General features: G+C 40.1%; 2 protein-coding genes across 2 annotated transcripts; one reads left to right on the top strand and one right to left on the bottom strand.

The window, feature by feature from the left end:
- Window positions 1-4,130: 4,130 nt before the first annotated feature.
- Window positions 4,131-8,407, bottom strand: LOC128374532 (zinc finger protein 2-like). The gene is made up of 2 exons (XM_053334803.1): window positions 8,125-8,407; window positions 4,131-5,618 (listed from the first exon to the last, which is right to left on the bottom strand). Exons 1-2 carry the CDS (start codon window positions 8,405-8,407, stop codon window positions 4,363-4,365), a joined length of 1,539 nt encoding a protein of 512 aa, XP_053190778.1. The 3' UTR covers window positions 4,131-4,362.
- LOC128374531 (gastrula zinc finger protein XlCGF57.1-like) lies at window positions 8,406-14,601 on the top strand. The gene is made up of 6 exons (XM_053334802.1): window positions 8,406-8,453; window positions 9,242-9,509; window positions 10,722-11,229; window positions 11,665-11,867; window positions 11,985-12,593; window positions 14,525-14,601. Exons 1-6 carry the CDS (start codon window positions 8,406-8,408, stop codon window positions 14,599-14,601), a joined length of 1,713 nt encoding a protein of 570 aa, XP_053190777.1.

Here is a 14,601-nt window from a genome sequence, read left to right as displayed (position 1 = left end):
TTGTTTAATATGCCGTAAAGTAGGTGGATAAGTCGCACCTTTATATTTTTCATTGAAGAGCGTCTTATACACTACTGTGTCCTGTTCACCGGTAAAATACAGAGAGAGGTTGGATCTGCATGATTATTGTTAGGGGACTGGACACTGAGCCAGACCTAATGTTGGTTTAGACCAGGGATGTCAAACATGCGGCCCGTGGGCCAGATCCGGCCCGCCGAGGGGTCTGGTCCGGCCCACTTTCCTTATTCCTCCCTTCTTTCCTTTCATCTGTCCTTCCTTCCTTCCTTCCTTCCTGTCTTATTTTCCTTCCTTCCGTCTTTCATTCCTGTCTACTCTTCCTTCTCCTCCTTATTTTCCTTCCTTTCTTCCTTCTATCTGTCCTTCCTCCCTTTCTTTCTTTCTTTCTTCCTTCCTTCTTTCCTTCCATCTTTTTAATGAGCTGGCCCACGTGAGATTAAATTGGGCAGTGTGTGGCCCTTGAATGAAAATGAGTTTGACCCCCCTGGTTTAGACACTGTCTCCTCTTGAGATAGTGGTGAGCAGTGAGTCTGCTGCTTTTGGGGAAAACAGGACTCTGATAGTGTTGCTATAGGTCAGATATGTGTTTGCCTGTTTTCCCTGAATGGGGTAGAGGGAACTGGAGTCAGAGGTTTATAGTGTTGGATGGAGGACAAAGGTCCTGAGTGTTGTCTAAGAAATGTTTGGTTTTTAGACCAGTAGACTAAACTCTGTATATTGTAGATGTGTTGGATCATGGCTCACTCTGTGTTATTATCTATTAAACTTTGAATTGAAGGGATGATCAGAACATAACATGTACTGATCATTCATCAAGTAAATAAACCTTTTCAATGAAAGACATCCTGGACCTGTCTGCTCTCACTGACTATCAGCTGCATCATTAAACATCTCTAACAATGATGTAAAAGGCCGTCCACACTAACAACTATAACTATAACTATAACTATAACTATAACTATAACTATAACTACAACTATAACTATCATTTTAAACATACTGATGAGCATCAACACTTCTGAACTGTGTGTGGAAGCAGAGGGCTGATGGTAGGAGCCGGGATGTTATGACTAGTTAATACCACTAGATGGCAGCAGTGCAACATAGTGGCTGCATACTACATCACTATAATACTGCAGTACTTTTACTGTAATACTGCATACTACATCACTATAATACTGCAGTACTTTTATTGTAATACTGCATACTACATCACTATAATACTGCAGTACTTTTACTGTAATACTGCATACTACATCACTATAATACTGCAGTACTTTTACTGTAATACTGCATACTACATCACTATAATACTGCAGTACTTTTATTGTAATACTGCATACTACATCACTATAATACTGCAGTACTTTTACTGTAATACTGCATACTACATCACTATAATACTGCAGTACTTTTATTGTAATACTGCATACTACATCACTATAATACTGCAGTACTTTTACTGTAATACTGCATACTACATCACTATAATACTGCAGTACTTTTACTGTAATACTGCATACTACATCACTATAATACTGCAGTACTTTTACTGTAATACTGCATACTACATCACTATAATACTGCAGTACTTTTACTGTAATACTGCATACTACATCACTATAATACTGCAGTACTTTTACTGTAATACTGCATACTACATCACTATAATACTGCAGTACTTTTACTGTAATACTGCATACTACATCACTATAATACTGCAGTACTTTTACTGTAATACTGCATACTACATCACTATAATACTGCAGTACTTTTACTGTAATACTGCATACTACATCACTATAATACTGCAGTACTTTTACTGTAATACTGCATACTACATCACTATAATACTGCAGTACTTTTATTGTAATACTGCATACTACATCACTATAATACTGCAGTACTTTTACTGTAATACTGCATACTACATCACTATAATACTGCAGTACTTTTATTGTAATACTGCATACTACATCACTATAATACTGCAGTACTTTTACTGTAATACTGCATACTACATCACTATAATACTGCAGTACTTTTACTGTAATACTGCATACTACATCACTATAATACTGCAGTACTTTTACTGTAATACTGCATACTACATCACTATAATACTGCAGTACTTTTACTGTAATACTGCATACTACATCACTATAATACTGCAGTACTTTTACTGTAATACTGCATACTACATCACTATAATACTGCAGTACTTTTACTGTAATACTGCATACTACATCACTATAATACTGCAGTACTTTTACTGTAATACTGCATACTACATCACTATAATACTGCAGTACTTTTACTGTAATACTGCATACTACATCACTATAATACTGCAGTACTTTTACTGTAATACTGCATACTACATCACTATAATACTGCAGTACTTTTACTGTAATACTGCATACTACATCACTATAATACTGCAGTACTTTTACTGTAATACTGCATACTACATCACTATAATACTGCAGTACTTTTACTGTAATACTGCATACTACATCACTATAATACTGCAGTACTTTAAGGATTTTAGTGACAGTGGTGAAAAGCAATATTCCTAAATTCTTCTTCTCTTAATCAGCTGCTTAAAAACAAGACATTGAAACAATTATGGGATTCAAACTTTTATTTCTGTACCTTCTGATGTATAATTTAACTCTGGTTTGTGTCTTTTCTTTCCTCTCAGTTCATCATTTTAACTGCTTGTTTAGATTTTATTTAAGTACTATAAGTTCATCACAATCTGCACCGGTGATAGTTGAATATGTCAGTAATGAGTTGCAGGTCAGTATGAACAGGACCAATGATCACAGCAAGAAACCAGGTTTAATGTTCTTTGGGAACCTGACTGCTGTGACTCTGTTCTGTACAGACATCCTGGAAGAGACGTCAGGGGTTTTATTTTCCCACCATGCAACACTCAACAGAAATAAACATCTGGAGGATTAAAGAAAACCACCTGATTCTCTGTAGACTTTAATCTGTGAGTAGTTAAAGTGAAGTTTGGCTTGTTCAAATAAAAACAGCAAAAAAAAGTTTCCTTCCAAACCTTCCTTTCCTTCTTCATCCCGACGGTTTCTCTCAGGAAGATAATCATGAATCATGACTTCAGGGTATAAAGCCCTCAAACATTCAACCTCCAGCCGACTACTGTAAACGCTCACGTCTTCAAATAAAGCTTCATACACACAATCTGAAGGAGACGTCACTACGTGTTATATCTGATGGTGAGGTCATTCATTATTCAGAACAGTTTTTGGCAATATAACGCTGCGGGGAGGGTCAGGGTCAGGGTTAGGGTTAGTCCTGGTTAGTCCTGCTCAGTCCTGGTCAGTCCTGGTCAGCAGGTGTTTGGGGGTCTTCAGGTCCTCCAGCTGTTCCATCGACACTTTCTTTATCATTTAGACGACGTGTAACATCCAGAATCCAGACTGATACGTAACTGTTCTGTCCTTAAATCTGAGCCCGGTCCACAAAATGAATTCTTTAAATGACACACAGTGATTATCGTATGATACATGACCATGAACCTCAATATGGACATACTTCACTTTAGCAGCAAAAGGCTTTTCATTTCAAGTTACCAACAACGAGGCTCGATACCATGAGAGCAGCAAGAGCATCATGAGTAAGAAGTCAATAAGTACTTTGTCTGAACACTTTTTTAAACAAGCATTAACTTGTAGACAAGTGATATTTTCAGCTGTCACCATCGGTATGTTCAGCTGTTCAACTTTTTCTTTAACAGACCTTCAAATTTGGAATTTTCTTGTAAACTCATCGATTATGTTCTTCATCATTTCTAAACTTCACTTCACTCAGTATTCTGTCTGTCTGTAAATGTCTGTCTAATTAATGTGTTTCTGTAAAGAAATGAAGGCTGGTTATAATTAATAATTAAAGCTTGTTGTTATTTTTTGACCCATTATCTGTTTAGCTCTTGTGAACGTCAGCATGCAGCGAATATTTAGTTATTACTTCAGACCAGGAACAGATGGGCTCATGAACAACACGTCACCTCGATTGTTTAAAGCAACCTGAAACATCAACAACTTCTGCTTCCTGAACCCATCACATGACCACATCACATGACCAGCGTGTTTCAGTACAGGATGAGCTGTTCTTCTGATCTGTCTCTGGATCCACGAGGCATCACGTTCTCTGGAGGTTACACCCTCGTCTCATATTCCACGATATCAATGGATGTATTTTGATCACTGAAGTCACTGATGGCAGTTGATCTAAAAGTGTTGGATAATGAACATCCCTGTATGAGGGAGGCCAGGCGTGATAAACATGAGCCCAGATGTGACTGACTTCACGGATTCATCTTTCCTCCTGACTGTTTGCCGGTTCAGTGTCAACTTCATGATTTACTTTGCCTGATGGATCTGCAGACTTGGTCACCTGACTGTCGGCTGTGTGCAGCTTCATGTGTCTCTTCAGATGTCCCGTCACAGTGAAACGTTTGCTGCAGACGGAGCAGCTGAACGGTTTCTCTCCTGTGTGAACTCTCATGTGAATCTTCAAGCTCCCCTTCTGAGCACAACTTTTACCACAGATATTGCAGCTGAATGGTTTTTCTCCGGTGTGGACTCTCATGTGTTTGGTCAAGTCTCCTTTTTCAGCGCAGCACTTTCCACAGAACGGACAGCTGTACGGTTTCTCTCCGGTATGGACTCTCATGTGTTTCTTTAAATCTGTTTTCTGGGCACAACCTTTACCACACACAGAACAACTGAACGGTTTCTCCCCAGTGTGATACTTCATGTGTCTGTTAAGGTGTTCTTTCACATGGAAACTTTTACTACACACTGAGCAGGTGTATGGCTTCTCTCCTGTGTGGATTCTCATGTGTCTGGTCATGTTTCCTCTCCCACTGAAGTTCTTCCCACAGAATAAGCAGCTGTACGGCTGTTCTCCGGTGTGACACCTCATGTGTGCCGTTAGTGATCCACTATCTTTAAATGACTTATCACACCCAGAGCAAGGAAATGGTCTTTCACCAGTGTGGTCTCTTATATGTCTATTCAAGTTTCCCTTAAGGCTAAATCTTTTACCACAATACGAGCAAGGAAAGGGTCGTTCCTTTGTCGGAGATCCAATGTCATTCTCAGGAGCTTCACTGTTTTTTGGACCCTCGAAACCTGATTGACCTTCATTTGTTTCTGTCCAATCACAATCACTGTCATCAGTTTCCGTAGAGTCTGGAGAGTTGTCATCACTAACTGGTTGTAAGTGTCTGTCTGGATGTGAGTTCCTGTCTGGTTCTGATCCTCCACAGTCCTCTCCATCAGCTTCTGTTTCCATCTGATCAGTTAGTGTTTGATGAAGATGTGAGGACTGAGGTTTCTCTTCATCATCTTCACTCTTCACAGGAACAGGAGTGAAAGTAAACTTGGTGATATCAACCTCCTCCAGTCCTTGAAGCTGATCTCCCTCCTGACTGGTGCAGACTTCCTCCTCTTCCTCTTTAATGCGTGGAGGATCTGGGTCCTCCTGGTCCAGACTGGAGCTCCACTCCTGTTCATGGAGAACCTCTTCTTTAGTCTCCAACAGCTGCTGGACTTCTGCAGGACACTCTGAAAAACAAATAGAGTAAAATGTAAGTTTGTAATCTGAAGCTAATGTAGATAGAATATTATTCTATCAGGGTTTCCTGAAGTGATGAATGAATCTTACATTCTAAAACAACATGTATGAGCTGCCAGAGCTCAACTGAACACATTTCCACAGCAGTGAAAGCAGTCGGTCTCTGGTTGGTCCTTTGTCAGCATGCAGGATTTACTGGATATCTCTGAAAGTCAAATAGATTTCATGGAGCAGAAGTTTTTATGATGTCAGTTTGGTGTTGGAGGGCTGATGTACGATTATTTTCTTTGCTTTTTTGGCACTGAATTAAATTTATTCCTTTTTTTTTTTACTATACTTTTAGGTATTTATATGCCTATAGCTATAAAAACAACTATAGTTTTAATAAAGGTCTTAAAAATCATAAAATATGAAAATATTTCACTCTAAAAGATTCAAAGATACCAACTCCTCTGTGCTTCAGAAGCTGGTTGCATCACCTCGCTCTGGTTGGTGACACGATGGAGAAACTACATTTTAATAACTTTAATTGTTGACATCAGTGAGAAGGATCTTCTATTCAGCTGCTCTGTCTGCGTCCAGCCAATCCAGGCCATTAGTGCTCATTTGTACATATTGTTGAAACTCTGTACTGTATTACTATGACCTTTACTTTCTGGAAACTTTTAAACCACGCTGGACTTTAGTGTGTCTTTGTCTGCATCATGTTCCCTCCAGTCAGCTAGCTAGCAGGCTAACTCACTACCAGTCAGCTAGCTAGCAGGCTAACTCACTACCAGTCAGCTAGCTAGCAGGCTAACTCACTACCAGTCAGCTAGCTAGCAGGCTAACTTACTACCGAGTCAAAGTAGCCGAGGGCAGCAGTAAACATTAACTCTGTGTTTCAGGTTCTACTTCAACACAAGAAGCTTAGAGCTCCTCCTAGTGGCTGAAAGTAGCTGTTAATGAACCTGAATACTACACAGCTCAACTCTTCATTTAAATATTCCAATGAAAAAACAACCACAGTACAAAGGTCGACGTTAGACCCTGCTAACGATTATTCAGTTATTTGATTTTGAGGACAAACCCTAATATCCTAAATTAATAAATAAAAATGGAGGTGATGAAAATGCATGTGAACTTAAAAACAGAGCGATACATTACTGAGTGATTTAAAGCTGATTTGACTGTTATTTGTCATTTAAGTGACCTCAATAGAGTCTGTAACAAGAAGTAATAACATTAATTTCTGCTTCATGTTTGTCTTGTTCCTTTCTGCTGACTTTACATTTATCACCATCTCTCAAAATTGAATCATCCTCAACACAGTGAGAAGACTTCCATTTACTTTGGGGGGATCCTGTCCTATCTCATAGCTTCATAAGGGACTGATGGACACTGATGGAGTCTGATTGCCAAAATCTCTCTCTTATAATTCACTTTTCACTGATCTCTGTCCCTCTGCCCATGTGTGTGTGTGTGTGGCTTATATGTCTGTATGAAAAATATGTTAAAAGTAATAAGACTTTACTGATCCTCAGAAGAGAAACAATGAAAACAGACCTCAGACCTCAGAGTAATAAACACAACTAAATAACTCAAGAACATTAAAGGAGGCGGTTGTGGATCAGCAGGTAGAGCGGTCGTCCACCAATTCCAAGATTGGCAGCTCGATTCCCGGCTCCTGTCAATGTGTCCTTGGGCAAGATACGTAACCCCAAACTGCTCCCGTTGCTATGCCAACAGTGTATGAATGTATGAATGGTTAGTTTCCCTCTGATGAGCAGGTTGGTGCTCTGTGTGGAAGCTGCTGTCATCAGTGTGTGAATGTGTGAATGTGACATGTAGTGTAACAGAACTGTGAGTGGCCATAAAGACTAGAACATTTCCATTTACCATCTAAATACATGAGCTGATGTGTGAGTTGTCAAAATGAATAATTCTGAATGAAAGGAAGAAATGAAACATAAAAACCTTCATTTAAGAGATAAAGTCTGTCTGTGAATGTTCTCATTGGTCCAGGTCATAGTTAACTCTCCTCTAAGAGGCTTCATTGGTCCATGTGTGTCTGGTGTTGGTAAGGAGTAACGCAAAAGTAATATAACTAGTAGTGTAATTACTTTCCACAGTAACACACTGTACTGTACTGTAAGGAGTAACGTGTAATAGATTACATTTTTGGGGAATGTCCCCAACACTGCTGACTAGTGTGACTAACTGGTGGAGTAACCAGCTATGTAACCTCTGTGGAGGCACAAACACATTCATACACATTTAACAAGTGGTTGCTTTACATTCAATTTACCAGATTTAACAGATAAAGTAATAAACTACATCTCCCATCAGGCTTTGCGTTGTGATGCTGATGAGAGTTGTGGTTCCTGCCTGCTAGTAGTTTGATATTAAAATAAAGATGTTTCCATGTTACTGAACACAAGTAGAAACAGATGACTGATTGTTGTGTAACGTGAGCAAGTGTGATGTCTGCTTCCGGTCCGGTGTGTCGGGACTGACCGGCTCTGAGCAGCTTGACTTCGGGCTTCAGCACAGCATCGAGCAGCCTCCTCTGGCGGCAGATCTCCCGCTCTGATCTCTCCACTCTGTCTTCGTACTCCGCCACGGTTTCCTCCAACAGACCGACGATCTCCTCCGCAGCCGCCGTTAGCCGCTCGGTGAGCAGCGCTCTCAGCGGGATTTCTGACGGTTCTTCTCCTTTTTCCACCTGCAGCAGAAAGTCTTCAGCAGCAGCAATGATCCGCTCATGTACCGACACCCGCAGCAGCTGCACCGAGCACATGTTGGCGGGTGGAGCAGACGTCCAGCAGACAGAGAGCCAGCTGGAGGTAAACAGGTAAACACACGGAGAACAAAGCCAGCTGAGTTCCGTGTCGACGACGCTTCGCTTCCTGCAGGCGAAGCGAACAGTGAACTCTGCTGGACTGGAGGAAGAAGAACTGATGTTTCTGATGATTTCATCTTCTTCTTTACTCTATTATGTATTTATTTCCACATATTTGAATAAAAAACCTTTAAAAAAAATCATTTTCTTTTTCTCTTGCGTGGTCTCCAGTTTTATCTTTAAATTGTTATTTTTACTCATTTTTAAAATCAATATTATTACTGTTGTTATTTTTTCCTTTTTTTAATTTTGTCATTTGTTCTGTCTTATTATCAGCTTGTCAATCAAATGACTGTAAAGCACTTTGAACTACACTAGTGTGTATGAAAGGGTCAGCAGGTAGATGTGAGGGCTGCTGAGATGATTCATGAGAAAGAAGAAAAATTCATTTTGTGATTCACAAATGTGTTTCAGTTTTTGGGACTTTTTCTCTCAGTAGTACAATTACAGAGTACAACCTCAAACTGTACTACAGTATGTACTTAGTGAAGTGATGCATGTTTAAGGGTAGGGAACTTAGTTTTATCTCTAAATCATATTTAATATTTTTCTCCTCCAGTCCAGCAGAGTTCACTGTTCACTTCTGTCACTTCTGTCTGTAGAAATCAACATTATTAAAGTCTGTTTATACTCCTCACACTGTTCCTCCCGGTTCCTCTCGGTTCCACTCGGTTCCTCCCGGTTCCTCTCGGTTCTCTGTCTGCAGTAAAGTGTACCATGTTCTCGGTGCAGCTGCTGCGGGTGTCGGTACATGAGCGGATCATTGCTGCTGCTGAAGACTTTCTGCTGCAGGTGGAAAAAGGAGAAGAACCGTCAGAAATCCCGCTGAGAGCGCTGCTCACCGAGCGGCTAACGGCGGCTGCGGAGGAGATCGTCGGTCTGTTGGAGGAAACCGTGGCGGAGTACGAAGACAGAGTGGAGAGATCAGAGCGGGAGATCTGCCGCCAGAGGAGGCTGCTCGATGCTGTGCTGAAGCCCGAAGTCAAGCTGCTCAGAGCCGGTCAGTCCCGACACACCGGACCGGAAGCAGACATCACACATGCTCACGTTACACAACAATCACAGCAATCATCTGTTCATAATAATATAATAATAATACTTTATTAACGCATCCACAGGTCCACATCAATCCTAAAGTCCACTAATCCTAAAGGTCCAATGCTTCCTGAAACAAGAGCATTTTGTGTCACTGTGTGTAATCTGAACTGATGACATCATAACTTCATTTATTCATTTAACAGAACCATGAATCTGTACATTAACTTCCTTAACACTGTATAAAGGACACACATGTGACCAGCACTCATCTCTGAAGCTTCAGCAGAAATCTGAATCATCACTGAAACATGAAGCTTCTTCAGTTTTGCTTTACTTACAGCAACGATGAGTTTTATACAGATCTGCCTTTACTTCATCTGTACACATGTAAAACTAGCATGCCAGCATGTTTGCTTGTCTATACATTTTGTAACATTGACGCTGTACATCATCATCATCATCATCATCATCATCATCATCATCATCATCACACAGATCATCCCTGATCATGTGACCCAAATATTTTATTCTGCTCACTACATTTAACACTTGTTTAAACATCTTTATTTTAATAGGAGATCAAACTACTAGCAGGCAGGAACCACAACTCTCATCAGCATCACAACGCAAAGCCTGATGGGAGATGTAGTTTATTACTTTATCTGTTAATGAAGGTTTTTATGTGTAATTTCATCCTGAAACATTAATAAACAGATTTAAGATGTATTATTTAAATATTTGTTCACAGTTATTGTTTTTTTAGTATTTCATAGAAGTAGTTGATTTATGTAGGAAACGACCTTTAACCTTTACTGCTGCACAGATCCCTAACCCTAACCCACCTTTACTTTCTGGAAGCTTTTCCACCATCTTTTCTTTACACACCTGGCAGAGATCTGCACTTTCCTCAAGTCTTTTTAAATTCAGTTCACCTTGTTTATGTCTTCTCTCCTTTTTGAGAAAATCACAGGTCAATTTTGTGCTCTTATAGACTTTTTCTGATCTAATATTGAGTGAAGATCCTATCGTAGTCAGCCTGCTGTCTGTCTGGTGACACTGAGACATTTCTAGTAAACACAACATGACTGAGGGAGGAGAGCAATGAGAAGAGTAGAACTGGTTTTAATGCTTTTTATATCAAATGTCAATGTGTGTATTTCATTCTGTCCCCCAGATGTCCAGCAGCTGTTGGAGAGTAAAGAAGAGAAAAAGAAGACCTCCAGTCTGGACCAGCAGGACCCAGATCCTCCACACATTAAAGAGGAACAGGAGGAAGTCTGGACCAGTCAGGAGGGAGATCAGCTTCAAGGACTGGAGGAGGTTGATATCACCAAGTTCATATTCACTCCTGTTCCTGTGAAGAGTGAAGATGATGAAGAGAAACCTCAGTCCTCACATCTTCATCAAAGACTAACTGAGGAGATAAAAACAGAAGCTGATGGAGAGGACTGTGGAGGATCAGAACCAGACAGGAACTCACATCCAGATACACATTTACTACCTGATCCTGATGACAAGACTCCAGACATGTCTGTAGCTGAGATTGAAGTTAGTTGTGATGACTGGGAGGAGACCAGATCTCAGTCAGGTTTAAACTCTCTGGAAAAGAAACAAGTCCCTGTCAGCAGTATGAAGTTTAATTCTCCTGACAAACCATTCAGCTGTACTCAGTGTGGTAACAGGTTTGTAAAGAATGGATTTCTAGAGACACACATGAGAATCCACACAGGAGAGAAACCTTTTAGTTGCTCAGTGTGTGGAAAGAAATACACAAAACAGGGATATCTGATACAACACATGGCAGTCCACACAGGGGAGACACCACACAGCTGTGGCGTCTGTAACAAGACATCTGTTTGGTACTCAGGAGTAGAATGTCGTAAGTGTGTTGGGTCACCTGCAAATGTTACGAGATGTGGTAAAAAACAGTTGAACTTCTCTGAGTGTGGTAAAAGACTTTGTTACAGTTCTCATCTGAAGACAGACACAGGAACAGAAGGAAATGTCTTTAGTTGTTCAGTTTGTGCCAGAAGATTCACACAGAGAGGATACCTGATACAACACATGGCTCGCCACACAGGGACGGTCACGTTCCGCTGTTGTGTTTGTGACAAAAGATTTGCTGACCGTCATGAGCTCAAGAACCACACGTGTACTGGTGAATCACAACTTCATCAAAGCCACACTGAGCCTCCAGCCTGCAGGTCAGCTGATGGAGAGGACTGTGGAGGATCAGAACCAGACAGGAACTCACATCTAGATACTGATGATGACACTTCAGACTCTTCTGAACCTGATGATCGGATGGAGACCAGTGGACGTATGTCAGCTTTAAACTCCCCAACAAATAACAAGGTTCCATTAAGTGAAATGGGCTGCAGCACTGACAATAAATCAGTTCTTTGTTGTGAGTGTGGTAAAACATTTTTTGGTGAAGACAATCTAAAGACACACATGAAGACTCACGCAGGAGAGAAACCGTTCAGCTGCTCATTTTGTGATAAAGGCTTTACACAGAAGGGATACCTGGCCAATCACATGTCCGTCCACACAGAGGAGAAACGTTTCCTGTACTGTGTTTGTGGTAAAAGGTTTGCTTGGCGTTACAACCTCAAGAACCACAAGTGTGCTGGTGAGTCCTCCGAGCTCCATCCCAGTCAGACCTCGAAGAACAGAGAGGCAGAGCCGCCGGCCAGCTGCTCAAAAAGCTCAAACACTAATAAACTTCAGATTGAAGTCATTGCTGATGTTTCCAAGGAGACCAAGAAACGTCAGTCAGACTGTCCACGGGGTAATCACATCCTGGAAAGTGAAAGTGCAGGAAATGCTGTAGAGAGACCGTTCAGCTGTCCTGAGTGTGAGAAAAGATTTCGCCGCAAGAAAAATCTGCAGGAGCACATGAGAATCCATACAGGAGAAAAACCTTATGGTTGTTCAGTTTGTATGAAATACTTTTCATGCAGCGGATCACTAAGAAAACACCTGAGGATCCACACCGGAGAGAAACCCTTCATCTGCTCCGTGTGTGGGAACCGCTTCACTGAAAGTGGACATCTGAAAGTTCACATGAGAACACACACGGGAGAAAAACCATTCAGCTGTTCAGTGTGTGGGAAATGTTTTACCTGGAGACAAAGCTTTAATAATCACATGAAATATCATAGAGAAGAAACCAGAGACATGAGTTAGAGACACATTGAGACTCTCAGGTCTCATCAGAGAGACATCCTGCTGCTCTTTGGCTGGTTTCATTTACTAAGCTGCTTCTTTGTTTTAGTAATTAAGATATTTCACTTTTCCTCTCTACTATACTTTATTATTATGAGTCTATAAGAAGGAGAAGGCGGGTTCTCTCACTGCCACTATTTTGTACTCTGCACATATACAACATGTTCCCACAGTGCCTGTTTGTTAACACTTGTCAAAATCTTATTTGCTGACACTGAATCTTTATTTTAATTGAATCACTGCGTACATATTTTATGTATCAGCAGGTTCAGTTTGCAATTTAAAACAGTGTTCACTTCAACACAATCTGGGAGAAATAAATGATTGGAGTAAAAAAAGAAAGAAAATGCTGTTTCTGCATTTCTTAATTTGGGGTTTGAGTTATTGTTGGATGGTTTGTTATCTCATATTTCATCAAGCAGTCAGCACTGTTTCACTGAGCTATGACCAGGACATGCACTTTATTTAACTGTGTGGAAACTTCATGATTTCATAATTGCAAATGATGATCAGCCTTAAAAGTGAAAAATGAGACTTGCTTTGTAACTCATCTATCACATTTATAGATACACTAACCAGATGAGACCATCTGCTGATATCTAACAAATTAAAGTCTGGTGACTTTCTATAAGTTTCTTCTTGTCAACACATTTCACGTTTGTTTAGAAACTGCTCCAAATAATATAAATAGTAATAACTCTTACCTGCTTACTATCTTATGACTATGTTTACTCTTCTGAACCATTTTTTAAACAAGGTACGGTACGTGCTGCCTTCAGGGACCAAGGAGCCTGTCAGGGCTTTTTAATACAGACATGAGATTTGTTGACCAAAAAGGGAAATGTAGTTAATCACCAGATGAATCCTTTATTTCATCACACTGACAGAACAATACAAGAAATCTAAAACTGCCATAAAAGTCAAATGCATTGATTTTGCCACATTGGACCAAAATAGTTTCCTCTTGGTATATAACATCATCATTTACCTCTCTAAGTGATATACTTCAGTTATTATTGCTTCACAGACACTTTATCAATTCATATATGGATCATTTTTTTCTCTACCAGTTAAATTAGTAGAATAATAATTCTGTTTCCTGTTATTTATTTAGTGTTTTCTCAGATTATATCAGTAACCCTGTCAGATGTTTGAATGTAACAACAAAGAAATGTAATAAAACATCATTAATGTCTGTGTGGTTTTATATAATTCACTGTATAAATTTTTAAATTGTTATCAGTAAAGTTGATTTTAGATAAAAGTTACAGATGAAAAGTTTCCCTTCCTTCCATCTGTCCTTCCTTCCTTCCATCCTTTCTTCCTTCCTTCCTTCCTTCCTTTCAGGTTTTTAATGATCTGGCCCACATTAGATCACATTAGGTCTGTATGTGGCCCTTGAATGAACATGAGATTGACCCCTCTGTCCTAGGGGGACAAACTTGAGTACTAATTCCCCTTCTGTTTATTTATATATACTTTACATCTTGTCTTTATGCCATCAGGTATTCTCTCCATTCTGCCGTCTATGATCAGAGGTCAGTGTTGAGATTATGTCCCTGTGAGTTTCTCTTGCTGCCTTCAGTAGCCTGCCTCTCTGCTCTGATATTTGCATTTTCTCCACCTGTCCACTAGATGTCACCAGACCTTTCCCCACTCAGTAATTATCTGCACCTGTTCCTTCCTTCACTCCCTGCTTTTGTGTGTTTCCCACATATTTGTCTACCTGTCTTCTTTTTTTTCTCCTAGACTTCACCTTTGCCTTCTCCCTGACACATTTAGTTCACCTCCCTGAGATTGGACTGACTTCCTGTTATGACCTGTAA

Source organism: Scomber japonicus, chromosome 15 (genome assembly GCF_027409825.1).
Source record: "Scomber japonicus isolate fScoJap1 chromosome 15, fScoJap1.pri, whole genome shotgun sequence".
NCBI lineage: Eukaryota > Metazoa > Chordata > Actinopteri > Scombriformes > Scombridae > Scomber > Scomber japonicus.
Note: the sequence above shows the minus strand (reverse complement) of the source record. Positions and strands in the feature narration are given on the sequence as shown.

What these genes read in the sequence shown, in the direction of transcription:
- LOC128374531 (XM_053334802.1), top strand. Translation starts at nt 8,406, where the DNA reads ATGTTGGCGGGTGGAGCAGACGTCCAGCAGACAGAGAGCCAGCTGGAG. An exon ending in TCGGATGGAGACCAGTGGAC is followed by an intron (nt 11,868 to 11,984) that starts GTATGTCAGCTT and finishes TTTTTGGTGAAG; the next exon opens with ACAATCTAAAGACACACATG. An exon ending in TGGGAACCGCTTCACTGAAA is followed by an intron (nt 12,594 to 14,524) that starts GTGGACATCTGA and finishes TTTTTCTCCTAG; the next exon opens with ACTTCACCTTTGCCTTCTCC.
- LOC128374532 (XM_053334803.1), bottom strand. Translation starts at nt 8,407, where the DNA reads ATGTGCTCGGTGCAGCTGCTGCGGGTGTCGGTACATGAGCGGATCATT. An exon ending in AGTCAAGCTGCTCAGAGCCG is followed by an intron (nt 5,619 to 8,124) that starts GTCAGTCCCGAC and finishes TTTGTTTTTCAG; the next exon opens with AGTGTCCTGCAGAAGTCCAG.